Source organism: Henckelia pumila, chromosome 3 (assembly GCF_033568475.1).
Source record: "Henckelia pumila isolate YLH828 chromosome 3, ASM3356847v2, whole genome shotgun sequence".
In the NCBI taxonomy this organism is placed as follows: domain Eukaryota; kingdom Viridiplantae; phylum Streptophyta; class Magnoliopsida; order Lamiales; family Gesneriaceae; genus Henckelia; species Henckelia pumila.
Genome location: NC_133122.1, coordinates 198057367 through 198076162, shown reverse-complemented (window position 1 = coordinate 198076162; position 18796 = coordinate 198057367). Strand labels below are relative to the sequence as shown.

The 18796-nt window shown below is 35.1% G+C and overlaps 2 protein-coding genes and 1 long non-coding RNA gene across 3 annotated transcripts; 2 read left to right on the top strand and 1 right to left on the bottom strand.

Annotated features, from left to right (window-relative positions):
- The first annotated feature begins 220 nt into the window (after nucleotides 1-220).
- LOC140892235 (GDSL esterase/lipase At1g29660-like) lies at nucleotides 221-2477 on the top strand. The gene is made up of 5 exons (XM_073301053.1): nucleotides 221-505; nucleotides 630-754; nucleotides 964-1206; nucleotides 1348-1579; nucleotides 2129-2477. The coding sequence occupies exons 1-5, from the start codon at nucleotides 262-264 to the stop codon at nucleotides 2338-2340; spliced, it is 1056 nt and encodes a 351-aa protein (XP_073157154.1). The 5' UTR covers nucleotides 221-261; the 3' UTR covers nucleotides 2341-2477.
- Nucleotides 2478-8220: 5743 nt separating this feature from the next.
- On the top strand, nucleotides 8221-10231 carry LOC140890333 (GDSL esterase/lipase At1g29670-like). The gene is made up of 5 exons (XM_073298092.1): nucleotides 8221-8488; nucleotides 8622-8746; nucleotides 8920-9165; nucleotides 9538-9784; nucleotides 10005-10231. Exons 1-5 carry the CDS (start codon nucleotides 8221-8223, stop codon nucleotides 10229-10231), a joined length of 1113 nt encoding a protein of 370 aa, XP_073154193.1.
- Nucleotides 10232-11014: 783 nt separating this feature from the next.
- LOC140893610 (uncharacterized) lies at nucleotides 11015-12264 on the bottom strand. Its single transcript, XR_012153218.1, has 4 exons — nucleotides 12209-12264; nucleotides 12097-12120; nucleotides 11731-11805; nucleotides 11015-11123 (listed from the first exon to the last, which is right to left on the bottom strand). It is a non-coding gene; the product is annotated as an uncharacterized lncRNA (long non-coding RNA).
- Between the last annotated feature and the right edge of the window lie 6532 nt (nucleotides 12265-18796).

Genomic DNA, 18796 nt, shown 5'->3' with positions numbered 1-18796 from the left:
ACCATTTCCAATCTCTCTCATGCTCTCATACGCATGACCTTTCTCTTGTGTTGATGTCCCATTCAATCAATCCATCCATCCATTACATAAATTATCTTTGAATTGAAATATCAACAAATACTTTACTAGTAAAGTCTACTTTTCTTTAATTAAAATCAATTTTTTTTTTTTTTTTTGCATTTTTTTGGTCTTGCTATTTATAGAAACCCCCCCACACCATTGCTAAATGCACCATTGGCTTCTCTTTTTTCTTTCATAACAATGGAGTTTAAGTACTCTCTTTGGTTCTTTACATCAATGCTAATTATATCACAATACCTCCAGCTGGTGGTTGCCGAACCACGGGTTCCATGTTTCTTCATTTTCGGAGACTCCATAGTCGACAACGGCAACAACAATTTCCGGCAGACCATTTCCAGGGCCGATTTCTTGCCTTACGGGATCGATTTTCCGGGCGGCCCGACCGGTCGATTCTCCAACGGAAGAAATTTCGCAGATATCCTCGGTTCGTAATCGTACCCAAATTTAGTGATCGATATTGTAGCTACGTAGCTAGGTAGTTGGATTTATTTGGTGTCGAACATTTAATATTTCAATATCCCCTTTCTGATTTTAACTTGTTTTGGCAGCTGAATTATTGGGGTTTGAAAAATACATACCTCGATACGCGAATGCCACGAGTGAAGATTTCATCGGCGGCGTGAATTACGGGTCCGGCGGAGCAGGAATTCTTGATGAGACTGGAACAACACTTGTACGTACTATACTGTCTCTAAAAAAAATTACTCCAAGTTCTTTAATTTAATAATTTTCTTGTGTCTGCATGTGCGATTTGTTATATATATATAACCACGTGCTATATTTTGCATCATATATATATATATTATTTTATATGTTGTATAGAAGTCACATATTTCAAAGTCTACGTTTGTTTAATTTTTTGTTTGGGATTAATTAATTAAGGGTAACGTGATAAGTTTCAACGAGCAACTAGCGAATCACAAGGGGGCCATTTCGCGGCTGGCGGAGTTACTCGGCGGCAGGAATGCGGCGAGGCGGCGATTAGGGAAGTGCATATATTACGTGGGACTGGGCAACAACGATTTCCTCCTAAACTATTTCCCCAAATTCTACTCCTCAAGCGCCGAATATAACCCACAAGACTTCACCACACTTCTCATTGCTCAATACTCGAAGCAGCTTCGTGTAAGTTTCTCGATCGCCCATTTTTTGGAACCCATTTAAAAAAGTTCAAATTTGGCCCCGGCCCATTGACGGCCCATATCCATGTTTCGCTAGCTAGTATGAATTATGTATGTATATTTATAATAAGAAATTGCAATGCAGACGTTGTACAAATACGGGGCAAGAAAAGTAGCGATGTTTGGAACGGGGCTTTTAGGGTGTGTGCCGCTACAAATCACGAAATACGGCGCCACCAATGGCTCCGCCTGCGTGGAAACCATCAACGACGTCTCGTCTTTGTTCAACCAAAAGCTTAAAACTCTTATTCAAAACCTCAACAATCGTTTCGCTGATGCAACTTTCCTTTTTACAGACGCCGCACCCACTTCCTATGGTATATATGACTCACTTTAAAATCTTTTATATATTATGGGAAATTAAATTATTTCAAGGCGTACGTTTAGTAAATTTCTAATTTTGAGTTTTAATCCATCAAGCTCGTCAAAGGATTTTCTAATTTTGAGTTTTAGTCAACCAAGTTTTTGTACCGTGCTAACTTTTAATTTAATTAGAACTATTTTTGGTCGATTATTGATATGGCGTTACACAAGTCAACAATTTTTAATTGTTGATTTCACAAGTATATATTTTATAAAAATCCACGACTTTTATTAAAAATATATATATATATATATATATCGCATTTTTTTCTTCCAGCCCCACGACTGGTGCGGGTTAGCATGCCTTTAAATGGGTTGAGAAAATTTTAAACCAGCCCACTTAAATTGTTTGGTCGGGCGTGGGGCATCGACCCGATGAGACCATCTCAAATGGACGGTTCTAATATTTATGTATTTGTATTAGAGTCATCAGTTCTTTTTTTCTTTTACCTTGGAAATTTTTTGTAATTTAACTATTGACTTAAAACCGCACAAAATTTCAGGAAATATCACGAACTTGTCGGATCCATGTTGCAATGTATCAAGTGGCGACGGAGCATGTATTGCAGGAACGGTCCCGTGTAGTAACAGAGACGAGTATTATTTCTGGGATGCAGTTCATCCGACAGAAGCCGCCAACGTGTTAAGCGGGAAAGTGGCATACATTAGCATGTCGCCGTTGTATAGCACCACTGATCTTATTCAATCATGGTGAAGATATATATATGTATTGGCCGGAGGCTCCTACAATGAGGAGGGTCGTATTTCAAAATAAGTATATATATATTGTATTCGAATGAAATTTTGTAATGTATGTTTGCCCTGGTTCAATAAAATCTGTTGTAAATTAAATTTTATTATCGTTTGGTATGGTAAAAGTGATTTTATGTTGGAAAAAATTTCCCATGAAATATGTTCGAGTTTTTTTTGTTGCTTATGGAAAAAAAATGATGTGTACGTTTTAGAGACCAAAAGTAAATAATTTATATATATACATGTACTTTTAATAATATAATATAGATTTTTTCAAAAAAAATAAAAATAGATAGAATATATAATACTGAAAAATGGATCAAGTTAAGATCATCCACCGCGAGGCCCGCGCTCATTAAATTTTTTGGGATTGCAGTCTCTGCTCTTCTGTACATATAGTAGGGGTATTCATATTTCGGATAAAATCGGAAATCCAAACTGAAAAAATCAAAAAATCGAATCGAACCAAAAACCAGATTTTGTAATTCGGATATAAATATTAAAATCGAAGTTTATTTGGTTCGATTTTGGATTATATATGTCAAAACCGAACCGACCGAAAAAACCAAAATTGAATTAAATTAATAATTTTATATAAATTTTTTATTTATGTTATATATCTTATGAGATGATATTTAGTGAATGAATAATCATTTTGAATAATTTTTAGTTGATTGTTGTTTATTTAATTCATTGTTGTTGTTTATGTACTTTATAGTTGATTAATTGATTGTTGTTTATGTAATTTTTAGTTGATTGTTTTTTATGTAAGCCATTTAAACTTTATTTTTAAAGTTTTTACTAAGAAATTATGTAAAAAAACATATTATATTTTACAATGTATTTATATTATTAATTTTAATATTTGTATCAAAATCGGAATAACCGTATCAAAATTTGTTTTGTTTTTTATACAAATATTATAAGATTGTGGTTGGATGTTTGTTCTTGTATTGTTTGTTATTTTTTTTCTTCACTATATGACTATAAATTTTAGTTGTGTGTTGGGGTATTTAAATTACATGTTGGATGCAATTTATGTTTATTTTTTGTGTTATGTATTATTAATGATAAACCGATCAAACTGAACCGTATAAACCGGTCCATTTTAGTACAAAAACCGAACCGAACCGAAGTAGAACGGTTTGACTTCGGATTATATTTTTTATAAACCGAAAACCAGAAAACCAAACCGAAATTAGATAAATTAAAACCGAACCGACCGATAAACACCCTTAATATATAGTTTGGTCTTACATTGTAGCTGCGGTGTTCTGTCTCACATTTGGTGAAAATGAAAGTTTCAAATAGTGTATCATGACATTACGACGTACGAGGATGTTTGACTGAGCTTATAAACTTTTTAAAAAAGTTTGACTGAGGGTGTTTGACTGAGTTTATAAAAGAGTTTATAAGCTATTTTGGAGCTTATAAATTTTTAAAATTTATTTGGTAAAATTTTTTTCAAACAGCTTATAAGCTGTCAAAATAAGTTGTTTGACAATTTATAATTAAGATGTTTTTTAAAAAAAATTAAGAGTGACCTTAATTTTTTTTGAAAAGATCTTATTTTAAAATTTTGTCTCTCCAAATTATCTTTGCATATTTTTATAAATTTCCATCATATCCTCCACTAATTAAATATTAAATATTATTTTAAAAAAATTTCCAAATAACATAAAATATTCTACATTAAAATATTAAAATAGTTTTATTTTTTTAAATATAGATTTATTCTGTAAACGAACCGAGGAATTTTGGATTTTCTGTGCAAGATTTTGGTGTTTATTGTTTGCTTAGTTTCAATAACATGTGATAAAAATGAATTTCTGGAACTTTGAGTTTTTCCAAAAAGAAAAAAAGGGTCAAGAAGACTGGAAATGAGTTTATGCAGTACTTTTTTGGTTTACACAACTTTCGATTACACCTTTTGGTGATTCGATATTGTAGTTTATGGTTTTCATTTATTTGATTTAAATGCAGGATTGCAAGACTTTAGAAAGTGATTTTTGTTGTGCAGTGAGTTTTTTTTTATTTTTTTTATTTTTATGATTATCTGATTTCTTAGCATTCTTTGATTCCATGATTGGTGCAATGTAATTTAGAAGAATTGGATCAAGTGATTTTATTGAGAATTTGTTAATTTCGTTGAATGATGATGAACTTGTCGATTAAATGGATTGTTTTGATGAATTATTGTTGTTATTTGGATGAGATATTTGAATATTGAAATTGATGATATGCATGAATTAGATTTTGAGTTAATTTAAGATTTATTGTTAATTGGATGTATTTTGAACGTAGATTTATTTGTATAAAATTTTATATCTTGTAACACAATATATTTTCGATTCAAATCGAGCTTCTTCTTTCTTTTTTTTTCGAGCCATAATCTAGAAATGACTCGAAAAAGCTCGAAATCAAGCTCGTTATTTTCGAATAGAACTCGAACTCGAGCTATCTATCGAATCGAACTCGAGTCGAAAGTAACAAAATTTTGAACTTCAAATCGCGCTTCGAAATTCGAATCGAAATTCGAATATCTCTATTCGAGCTCAAACTTGAACTCGAATACTAAAATTTTCTTATAGTTCGGCTCGTTTACAGCCCTAATTTAATCTAGAGCTATTTTCGTATATGTATAACTCGTTTCATTATCTTCATAGCAATATTGTACTATTTTTGATAATTTTGACAATAAAAAGATCTTATAATACCAAACACATCAATATCTTTAAGTTGTTTAAAATAAGTTTACCCAAAAACTTTAACAATTTTATTTTTAAAATAAATTCTAACAGCTTACAAACCCCTAAAACAGCTTTTAAGCTCTAAGAGCTTATAAGTTATTTTTAATAAGCTTCAAACATCCACTTTGAGGTGTTAAAATAGGTTAGCGAAGCGGGCCGGACCACCTTTTTGGTGGGTTGAGAAAACATCAACCCAACCAATCTATTTTAGGTTGAAGGACGGGCCAACTCGACGAGATTACATTTAATTTAACGAGTTGTGGGCCGACCCACAACTCAACGCAAGCCACCATTAGACAGGCCCGCCATTTAGTGGGATGAAAAATTGTCAACCCAACCCAACCCATCCATTTTATATAATGGGGTGAGTCAATCCGACGGACCTAACCCATTTTGACACTCCTACTCACTATGAACATCTATAACAAATACATTATTATTATACAAGAGATGACATATATAAAGTAGTTGTTATAGGAGTCGACCATGAAGTGGCACTTGCATGGGTCTAGGTTCGGGACATGACATAATTGTATTAGAGACGGTCACCAGCTAAAACTTCGGGAAATAAGCGCAATGTGAACTTCCAAGCAAAGTACTATATTCATGAGAGCCACTTCTTGAAACTGTGAGAGCTACCTCTAGATTTTCAATATTGGTGGATCGATAGGTCAGCCCATGACGAAGACATCGTGTTCAAAAAAAGACGTGATTGTGATATTCTTGTGCTACATTGGTTGAAAAGAAAAGTTTAAAATAGTTTATAGCGACTTACAGTAGATTCTGTAATAACTTGAGCAAATCATTTTGTACAATTAAAAACGGTACAAAATAATTACTGCAAAAATTAATTTTTACAGTCGCATTTACTCGCCTAGGTCAAGGATATGACAATAGCCCCAAACTCGCAAGAGTCAAGGACATAAATAATGTCCTACTGAACTATTGATGAACAAAAGTTCGTCATTGTTTTAAAAAAAAAAAAGAGAGAATAAGAATATCATTTTTAATATATTTTTGCTCTTATAACTTATCAATTTTCTATTTTTAGTCTAAGGAATTTTGAAGATGAAAGTTTAGTACAATAAATTAGTCTCTCTTTTCATTTTTAATCATTTTTTTGCAGGAGCATTGACGTGATATTTGAATTTACTAACATAACTCAGTATATTTTTTTGCATGTTTAATGTCACATCAACAATCCAATGAATTAAAATGCCTAGCTGTGGTTTTTTATTTTTATTTTATAATGATTATATAAAAAAAGTTTGACAAATAACTACAAGTTAAAAATTCTAGGACGAGAAATAGAAAATATATAGACAAAGTTACAATATTAGAATTGTAATTTTCCCCATTTAATAATTGTATTGAGGTCCTAATACATTTATTAAGACCAAGCAATTAAATTCAATTCGGCCTAATCTTTTTTTCGATGAATTCATTGTACTAGGTTGAATTCATATTCATGGGTCCATTTAGCTTCATTGGTGCGCCGTAATTATTTATTTATTCAACTGAGATACCCACTGTTTTACATCGTCGAAGTACGTACGTGTACTAATACTATTGCCTGCACTACAGATACTGACTCCACATGGTTTCATGAAAACCCATTCGTCGGTTTTCCGAGGCGTAAATTATGCATTAAGAGCAGCTGGAATCCTTGGCATGGCTGATACAAGTCTATTAGAGCACGTTAGAGCACGTTTAATGGTGAGATGATGTTGGTCAGATGAAGTTGATAACTTTATTGCATGATGATGTCAGCGATGAAGACTTTATTGCTTGGTTCTACGAGGGTGAGATGATGTTGTAGAGAAGATCTTAAAATATTAATTTTTTATTTTATTAAATATATTTTTATTAAAACACAAAATAAATTTGTACTATTAAAAAAATTAAAATTACACATAATTAAAATTTTAATATTACAAAAAAATAAAAAATACATGAAATTAAAAAAATTTAAAATTACAAATAATTAAAACAAATTACCAATAACAAAATAAATTATTTTTCAAATCAAATTAATTTTTTTATCATTAATTTTATAATTTTAAAATTATTTTTTTATATTTTAAAGGGTCAGATTAATCTGAACCGTTGGATCCAACAGTTCATATTAATCTGACCATTTTAAAAAACTTAATATTTCAGAACGCTGAAAATTACTTGTTAGGCGCAGATTCTTGTCTTTCATTTGAGAAAACGGTATTTTCGTTTCGTTTCTCAGTAATTTTGGTCCTTGTGTTATCAATTCCAAACCTATGTTTCTTTTGATTTTTGACCATTTTAGTCTCTTTTTTTTTCATTAAGATTCCTGATGTGTTAATTATACACATCAACATCCCATCAGCGACGCGTCGGAAAAATGACTTAATTTTCAAAAGAAAAAAAAGACAACGAACTAAAACTGAAATTTAGCAGTAACCAACAAAAAATAAGGGAAAATGTTTTTTTTTTGTCTATTAACTCATCCATTTTTTTTTTGTTTTGGTTCATTAAGGTTTCAAAGTTTGGTTTTGATATACTAACTTTTAATTTTCTGTGATCTAATTGCTGATGTGACAGCTTGACACATGAGCATTTTCCGGTGCAATGTCATCGTTTGCCGATGCCACATCAGCATTTTCCGGTGTCACGTCAGCAGTTGAATCAAAACCAAATTTTGAAAAGTTGATGAACCAAAACCAAAAAATGAACAAGTTAATGAACCAAAAAATCTATTTTTTCAAAAAATATACATATAAGATCAAAACTACAGTTTTTCTCCTTTGCAATTTCCCTTTCTCTAGCTTTAACTAACTTATGATCTAAAACTTGCTTTTTATTTCTTAGCATGTATACGTACAATAGCCCTTTCTTCATTCCTGCTTTAGGCAGTGTTTAGGAGAGCTTCTAGGAATCAATTCTCAACTTCTCTTAACTTCAAAATTTTGTTAAAAAAAAGCCGAGAAGTGCTTCCTAAAAAATCTGTCAAACACTACTTTAATGTAAGGAAATCCAAGTGTGTTCTTCTTCATTATATATATATATATATATATATATATAATGCTTTGCATTCGAGTAATCCATGCTAGCCTATTCAAATGAGTACTTCAGCTGCTGATCGTAAAAAATACTATTGGAGTCTCACAATGTTTTTGTTGTTAATATTTTTGATCAAGTCAGTGTTCTTAATCGAGGGGAAACCTCAAGTTCCTTGCTTGTTTTTCTTTGGAGACTCGCTGTTTGATAACGGCAACAACAATAATCTTGTCACGCTAGCTCAGGTGGATTATCCTCCTTATGGCATTGATTATCCGGGAAGCCCCACTGGTAGATTCTGTAATGGTCGAAATATTCCAGATTTTATTGGTAAAGTACTTGTCCCGTTTTGGTTTTCAAGTTGATTCCCTTGCCCGAGTTAATCCATATATTAGCTAGAAATTACCGTCACTGAACAACTCAATTAGTATGGCTTGATCAGTTTCTTTGGTTCATAATGCAGCTGAATACTTAGGTTTTGAAGAATCTGCTCCACCTTTTGCAAATGCGACAGAGGCAGACTATCTCACAGGTGTTAATTACGCGTCTGGAGGAGGGGGGATCCTGGACTACACCAATTATTATTTGGTAACTGTACAATAACCCAAAAACAATTTACACGTTTGTTTGTTTGTTTGTTTGTTTCGCGCGTAATCAGTGTGATGCATTCAACTTAGCCTTAAGTATACATGAGCGAGTATTTCGAGCAGCACGTTTTTAAGAAATTAAATTTGTCTATAATCCATATTGATTTCTTGTAGGGGCAGCGATACAACTTGAAGGTGCAGATTGAGCATCATGCGTACGCAGTCTCACAAGTCGAGCGTATACTAGGGAATGCAGATAAGGCGAAGGAGCTTCTAAACAAGTGCATATACGTGAGTAACATTGGCAACAACGACATCCTCGACTACGTCTTACAGCCCATACTTAGCCCAGCCACAAAATTATATACACCAGATCAGTATGTAGAAGTTTTGGTCCAAGCATACTCCAAACAACTCAAGGTAAGTAAATCTTCATGATATAGCTAGTGATCAGAATACTGTCACAGCTGCCAGTATATATTTTTCTAGCTCCTGAAAATTCATACATGAATTTACTTTTTAAAAATCAGCATAAATATTCACATTGGGCGGTTTTTTCAATAACATGATAATTATATTTATTTTTACAAAATCACTCCCACAAATTTCAGAAGTTATAAGTACATTTGGGTGACAAATTAAGTTGATAATATATATTATTTCACAATCATAAACTTTGCGTATCATTCATACTATACACAAAAACTCTTGTGAATTCTCACGTATTACACAAATATATAGCATATACTTTCAGACATTCATGTAAAAAGAGATTTTCTTGGATATATCCAGATATTGTACAGCTATGGAGCACGGAAAATAGCTGTTTTCGGAACCGCCCCGCTAGGCTGCATTCCTCAAGTATTACACAAGTATCAGACAGACGGAAAACTATGCGTGGAATGGATCAACAAAGACGCGCAGCTATTCAACACAAGGCTGTTATCTCTCATTGATCAGCTCAACACCAATTTGCCTGATGCACAGTTTATCTTCATAAACTATTATGTCATTTCATATACAGATGTTACAAACTTAGGTATGTTAATGAAATCTTTTCCTTTGTTTTTTTTTAAAAAAAAATGATATATGCTTGGTTATACTTTGTTTAATTATATATCAACAAAAAACATAAAAAAAAAATGTTTCCTTTTTTAGAAAGAGTAGTTAGAAAGCACATTTGTTTAAAGTTGAATAGTTTTAAATCTAAAATGGAATTTAAAACTTGGATACATTCTGACATGAGTTTCACTTTACAGCTCTCTCAGGTCTTAGAGTTCTTAACATTCCATGTTGTGTTACAATTAGCACAACTGGTCTATGTTTTCGTGATTCGACTCCGTGTCCCGACAGAACAAAATTTTTCTTCTGGGATAATTATCATCCTACAGAGATATCAAACATGGCCGCAGCTAAGAGAATGTACAATGCATCATCGCCACTTGATACCTATCCAATGGATCTGCAACAACTCGCACTGAAATAACACTTCATTGACGAACTCGAATAAGATGATGCAATCCCTTAATTTCCAATATCATTTGTATTTGGTTTCACATGTTATAATTAATTTACTCGAAACTTCTGCTTTAATTGTAATCAAGATCGATAAGTTTCTTTCGCTTCACTTTTAAGCTCATTTGAATTAATGACACACTCTTCCATGATTTACCACAGGCAAACTGCATCCACCAACTATGCTTATTTTGAAATATAAAACGAAAATCTCTATAGGTAAATATAATGTGCAAATGTTCCTTGTATTTTCGAAGTCATGGATAAATAATAGGACAAATTGTTTTATGTAAAATGTAATTAAATTATGTTGGAAAATTTTGGACCAAGAGCGTTGCTTAATAATATTCTTATAAACTGCAACGCATGCATGCAGCTTCTTCTTTGTATATAGATTGCTCGAAAGAATGTGGAAAAGGTCAATAAATGAAAGGGCCCGTGTCCTGATTTAATGATCAAACAACCAGGATTAATTAATATAAACAGCGAAAACGAGTTAAAAATTTGCGTTTGGGCCTACAGAAATTTCGGCATGACCTATTCGTAAATAGGACATCCCAAAAACCTGTACAACACAACCAGCAATATATACTCGAAAATAGAGTCACAACTCCAATTTACAAACCTATAGCCGCACTGGCCAGGACTAAACACATGCAGAGCCGACAAGGCTCGATCACACAAATAACAATTCAAAACAAGGTCCAAAACTATTTATACAGATACACAGGGCATCACCCCAGCAAATATAAAACTCGCTAAACTGATATATATACATATATCTGGGAACTCGACTCCACGCTCGCCTCACTGGGTACCACTAGATGACGCTCCACCAGATGCGTCAAATCCCCCTGGATAACCTGCTATGGAATCACAAACAACCACAGCATAAAAAGAAAACAGGGGTCGGACCCCAGTACGACGAACTATAAAAATTACGACAAATATAACTGACATGAATAAAATCAAGTACAATGCAATGAAATGCAATGTAATGCGTGATAGGTATCAATGAAATAAGGGATACCAAAAGGAGTCCAAATAATCGTATCACAATAAACTCAGTGGCCACCCGTGTCAGGAACGCAGCAGACCTCGAATCATCACTGCTAATCCATACACGTAGCATCGGAGGGTGACAGGAGCGACCCGTCCAGCCTCATGCTGTCATCAGGAGTGTCGTACGTAGCATCGAGAGCACGGTTGCTACCCGCTCGGTCTCGTGCTAACTCAGGAGTGCAATAAATAATGTCACTCGCTCCATCGATGACTCAATACATCTCAAGAGATCAATATCAATAGCAATCAAAGGAGTCAAGGCTCAACGTGCTATGAAAAATTATTAAAATGAGTGAATGCAATCATATAATTCATATAAGCACATAAAACACGTTAGCACTCATTACAAAATACTTAATATCATTACATGCCATTATAGGCGTCGTAATATAAACAGCTCATACGTACCTCAACCAATTCTTAATTTACCATAGAAATTATCCCAAATATTTCTCGGATATTCCAATCCCAAATTTTCAGAATCTGTAATTCCATAAAAATTGCTCATAAATCCTAAAATTCATATTTAATATTAAAACATCCTATTAATGACCAAATATCGAATATACGACTCTAAAAGTCGAATTACCTAAATATAAATAATCTGAAATTGTCCATAATTAGTTACTAAATCCTAAATTACTATAAGACAATTCTAACACAGTGAAACATTTAAATAGTAATTGCAATAATCCTAAAAGTCAAAAATCCCCAACTACAATAATCTGAAATTTCGAAATAATGCTAGAATAATTTTTGAAAAATAGCCAATACCTCCAATCGAGTCCGATATAATACCTACAACCAATAATAAATCAAATATTAATTATCGGAAGTCGATTGAATCAAAATTCCCAAAATTCGAAACACTAATCTCGAAATCTACCTCAAATATTCGAATTAGAGGTCTAATCAACCGAAACAACAACCCTCTAAACTCCGGCGGCGATTGGCGACGGCGATCGGCGGTGAACGACGGCGGCTGGTGCGACGGGTTTCCGGAAATCTCAATAAAAATATGAAATATAGGTACCGAAAGATAGCTCTCATCGAGAGGATTCCAGAACTATATTTACTTTTGAAATTCGGCCAAAAACGAATGAGATACGACCCTTACAAGCGACGGAAAGATTTTGAAAGAAAAAGAAAACGATACAGACGGGGATGACGATGAACGCGTGAGGAGAGAGAAACAGTCTGAATATATATATCCATATCTATTTAATTAGATATGTATTGCTTTAATGTGTGTTTTATTTTATTCATTCGGGGTTCAAACTTGACCCGGTTCGAGTTATTTCAACTCATGTGTGCTCTATTAATAACATATTCATTTTAATATCGTCTATAAACCGATATTTATAAATACATATTTTTAACACACAAATTAATTAATATATTAATATCGGGTCCTTACATTTCTCCCCCTCTAAAAAGAATATTTCGTCCTCGAAATCAAACACACATCAAACTTATATACATAGTGGTCAAGCATCTACCACTGATAGTACATAGGAAAATCAGAGTACATGGCATAAGTCACCACATTGTCAAACAAATGAGGCCATTCTTGACGCATTCGAGATTCCAATTCCCATGTAGCTTCTTCTCTCCCATGTCTACTCCATTCCACCATAACCAAAGGAATCGTTTTGTTCCTAAGTTGCTTTTCCTTACGATCAAGAATCTGCACTGGATACTCAACATAGCTAAGGGAACTATCCAACTCCACATCATCAGCCCTCAAGATATGAGAAGGATCTGGTTCATACTTCCGCAGCATAGATACGTGAAATGCATCATGTATCGCAGACAAACTCTGCGGCAAGTTCAAACGATACGCCAAAATACCAATCTTCTCAACAATCTCGTATGGACCAATATAACGAGGAGCTAATTTCCCTTTACGCCCAAATCTCATAGTACCACGAAATGGTGATACTTTCAAGAAAACAAAATCGCCAACCTGAAATTCTAAAGGTCTACGTCTGTTATTAGCATAGCTGGCTTGACGATCCTGGGCTGCTTTCATTCTTTTCCTGATCAGGTCAACTTTTTCTTTCATCTCTTGAATAAACTTTGGTCCTGACAACTGTCGTTCTCCTACTTCTTCCCAACAGATCGGAGATCTACATTTTCTGCCATACAAGGCTTCAAATGGTGCCATCCCGATAGATACTTGATAACTATTATTGTAAGAGAATTCCACCAGAGCTAAAGATTCTTGCCAACCACCACTAAAATCCATCACAACAGCTCGTAATAAATCTTCAAGTGTCTGAATAGTCCTTTCAGATTGACCATCTGTCTGTGGATGATAGGCAGTACTCATGGCCAATTTAGAACCCAAAGCTGATTGCAAACTAGACCAAAACTTAGAAGTAAATCTGGGATCACGGTCTGATACTATAGTAACTGGCACACCATGCAATCGCACTATCTGATCAATGTACATTTTTTCCATTTTCGTATATGTCCAAGTACGATCATATGGAATAAAATGGGCAGATTTAGACAATCTATCCACAATAACCCAAATGGCATCACAACCACGATTAGATCGAGGTAGGTGTGTCACGAAATCCATAGTAATGTGTTCCCAATTCCACTGTGGTACTTCAAGACTAAGTAACATACCACCTGGTCTCATTCTTTCAGCCTTAACTTGTTGACACGTCAAACACTTAGCCACAAAATCAGAAATATCATTCTTCATACCTTCCCACCAGTAATGGGCTTTCAAGATATGATACATCTTTCTAATTCCAGGATGTACACTATGTCGACTACAATGAGCTTCTCGTAGTATATCGTCTTTCAAATCTATCAAATTCGGAACCACAAGTCTACCATTATAACGCAAACATCCATCAGAAGCAACAAGAAATTTCCCTGACTGACCAGCTGGAGTTAATTATTTCAAATGATGAATATATGGATCAGTCTTTTGTGCTTCTTTGATTTTTGAAATTATTCGTGGTTCAACTTGAATAGATGAAACTATGAAATGATTACCTTTAGCTCGATAAGTCCATCCTGAAGTTCTCAAATGCTCATGAACTTTAGAAAAAGTTAAAGATGCCAACATCTTAGTATGAACTTTTCTGCTCAAAGCATCTGCAACTCGATTCACGTTTCCTGGCTGGTATTGAATATCACAGTCAAAATCCTTAAGTAATTCCAACCATCGACGTTGTCTCATATTCAAATCAGACTATGTGAATAAATATTTCAGACTCTTATGATCGGAATAAATCACAAACTGTTCACCGTACAGATAATGACGTCATATTTTCAATGCATGCACAATGGCAGCCAATTCTAAATCATGAACTGGATAACGAGTCTCATGTGGTTTCAATTGACGAGATGCATACGCAATCACACGTCCATTTTGCATCAAAACACAACCCAGTCCATTCAAAGAAGCATCTGTACAGACAACAAATCCACCTGAGCCTGAAGGTAATGCTAGTACTGGAGCCGTAGTCAATTTCTCTTTCAAAGTCTGAAAACTAGCTTCACATTCCTCAGTCCACACAAAACGTAGATCTTTTTGCATCAATATAGTCATAGGCCTAGCTATTTCAGAAAATCCCTTGATGAAACGCCTATAATATCCGGCCAAACCCAAAAAGCTACGAATATCAGAGACATTGGTTGGTCTGGACCAATTAAGAACAACTTCAATTTTACTAGGATCGACAGATACCCCTTGTGCTGATATCACATGTCCTAGAAATAATACTCTGTCCAGCCAAAATTCACACTTCGAAAACTTAGCATATAATTGTGATGTTCTGAGTGTCTGAAGAACTAATGTTAAATGTTCTTTATGCTCCTTCCTTGACTTAGAATAAATCAAAATGTCATCTATGAAAACGATAACAAATCGATCTATAAACTCCCGAAACACACGATTCATTAAATCCATAAAAACCGCTGGAGCATTAGTCAACCCGAAAGGCACAACTAAGAATTCATAATGCCCGTAACGCGTTCGAAATGCTGTCTTGGAAACATCTTCCTGTCGAACTCGAAGTTGATGATATCCGGAACGAAGATCAATTTTAGAATATACAGATGTACCCTGCAACTGATCAAACAAGTCATCAATTCGTGGCAAAGGATACTTATTCTTCACAGTAGCCTGATTCAATTGCCGATAATCGATGCACATTCTCATCGTTCCGTATTTCTTCTTCACAAACAAGACTGGAGCACCCCAAGGTGATACACTTGGTCTAATATAACCTTTTTCCAGCAAATCTTGCAATTGCGTCTTGAGTTCTTTCAATTCTGCTGGAGCTAATCGATATGGAGCTCGGAAAATAGGACTTGTCCCTGGCATTAATTCAATGCTAAGATCTATTTCTCTTTGAGGCGGAAAACCCGGAATCTCATCAGGAAATACATCAGGAAAATCCTTAACGACAGGAATATCTGAAACTTTCAATTTCTCTTCATTCGTCGCATCTAGAGCATAAATCATAAATCCTTCATTTCCTATCGACAATAATCTAAACATTTCCATTGCCGATACTAATGGAATGCGAGATTGTGAATCACTACCATAAAAATTCCACTTATTGCCATAATACGGTCTAAATCTCACAATGCCATGGAAACAATCAACCGTAGCTCTATAATTCATCAGTGTATCCATACCCAAGATACAGTCAAAATCAGACATAGCTAGTTTGATTAGATTGGTTATCATGATCTTATCCTCAAATCTAATCACACAATTCAAAACTATCTCATTAGACATCAAGAAAACACCAGCAGGAGTAGCAACAGACACAGTATCCAATAACGGGGTAAAAGCAATCTCATGCTCATCAGCAAATGTAACAGATAAAAATGAATGAGATGCTCCTGTGTCTATCAAGATACGTGCAGGATACTCAAAAATATAACAAATACCTGCAATAACTCCCCCAGGTGCATCTTGTGCCTGATCCTGAGTCATAGCATGGACTTGAGCCTGATGTGGACCTGGAAAACGCTGCTGACTCTGAGGAGATGGATACTTAGGCTGCTGAGTGGACTGTACTGGAACATAAGGCTGTGTAGGAGCAAACTGTGGTACAGGAGCATATGGTCTCAATGATGGTCGTCCAGGAAATTGGCCAAACTGTTGTGACTGAAATTGCTGTCTTCCAGCATTTGGACATACTCGAGACGAATGTCCAGCCTGCCCACAAATATAACAAGTTCCTAGAAATCCTGTACAATGTGCACTCAAATGCTTACCACCACATCTGTCACAGTATACCCTACCAGACGATCCAACTGAACTTTCTGCACGACTACCACTGGAACTCGATGAACTAGACTGCTGTTTCTTTTTAAATGGTTTCCCCTTAGCTTTAAACCAAGGCCTTTTCGCTTGCTGAGAAGATTGAATAGGCTGATATAAAGGTAAACCCATTGGTGTCTGTGAACTACTTCCAGCTCCTTGAGGACTAGCTGCTGGGATTGATTGTGGTTCACCCCTAAGTAGACTTGCTTCAATCTTCTTTGCCTTTTCTACGGCTTTCATAAAAGTTGATGGAGTTCCTGTAGTTACCAATGTGTGGATAGTTCGTGTAAGCCCCTTCAGAAAATGTGAAAGCTTTGACCGATCATTCTTTGCAACGTGTGGGACATAAGGCAGAAGAGCAGAAAACTGAGAAGTATATTCATCAACAGATTTATTGCCTTGCACCAACAGATTAAATTCATCTTCTTTAGGAGAATAGTATGATGGTGGTGCATATTCTTGTGCAAACTGCTTACAAAATACTTCCCATGTGATCTTTTCACCAGAATCAGAAAGTGTTTCTGCTGTCGTTTCCCACCAAAGTTGCGCACGGTCTTTAAGTTGAAAAGGAACTAACTTCAGTCGAATTTCATCAGGTTATTCTAGTCCATTAAACATATTGTTGAGACTTTTCAACCAACTAGCAACTTTCTCACTTCCTTCATTGCCAAAGAACTTTTGCGGACGCAACTCCTGAAATTGAGAAATTATTAATCGTATTCCTCCCATTTTCTCAGTCAATTGGGCTACTGGATCAGCCTCAGCCTGAATCGCTTTTTCTTTGTCAGGATTTACCCGTGGTTGTTGTTCCACCTCTAATTCCACATCTTTCGGAGGCTGAACAGCTGGTCGACCACGTCTTCCCCTGACAATATCATCAAGATTTCTAACATTTTCCGCTGCAGACTCTTCTACAACTTCCTTCCCTTTTCTACCTCTTCCTCCTGGTGCCATTATACAAGACACAAGGATTTAAATACAGGCAAAAATATCTTAAAAAATAGAAAACTATGATAGGAACTCAGAGTTTTAATAGAATTCATAAACTAATTCTAAAGCCAAGAACTACTGGTTCTAACAAATACGTTCAAAAATAAACACCACAAGTAAGTCACGTAAGAACAAGTAGTCACACACATACGCAACCATTTTTTTAGTGTCTAAACTCGAGTGTCCTAGACTCTAGTTCGAGCATATCCCAGTATACGCTCTGATACCAAATGAAAGGGCCCGTGTCCTGATTTAATATTTAATGATCAAACAACCAGGATTAATTAATGTAAACAGCGAAAACGAGTTAAAATTTTGCGTTTGGGCCTACAGAAATTTCGGCATGACCTATTCGTAAATAGGACATCCCAAAAACCTGTACAACACAACCAGCAATATATACTCGAAAATAGAGTCACAACTCCAATTTACAAACTTATAGCCGCACTGGCCAGGACTAAACACATGCAGAGCCGGCAAGGCTCGATCACACAAATAACAATTCAAAACAAGGTCCAAAACTATTTATACAGATACACAGGGCATGACCCCGGCAAATATAAAACTCGCTAAGCTGATATATATACATATATCTGGGAACTCGACTCCACGCTCGCCTCACTGGGTACTATTAGATGACGCTCCACCAGATGCGTCAAATCCCCCTGGATAACCTGCTATGGAATCACAAACAACCACAACATAAAAAGAAAACAGGGGTCGGACCCCAGTACGACAAACTATAAAAATTACGACAAATATAACTGACATGAATAAAATCAAGTACAATGCAATGAAATGCAATGTAATGCATGACAGGTATCAATGAAATAAGGGATACCAAAAGGAGTCCAAATAATCGTATCACAATAAACTCAGTGGCCACCCGTTCTAGGAACGCAGCAGACCTCGAATCATCACTGCTAATCCATACACGTAGCATCGGAGGGTGACAGGAGCGACCCGTCCAGCCTCATGTTGCCATCAGGAGTGTCGTACGTAGCATCGAGAGCACGGTTGCTACCCGCTCGGTCTCGTGCTAACTCAGGAGTGCACTAAATAATGTCACTCGCTCCATCGATGACTCAATACATCTCAAGAGATCAATATCAATAGCAATCAAAGGAGTCAAGGCTCAACGTGCTATGAAAAATTAGTAAAATGAGTGAATGCAATCAT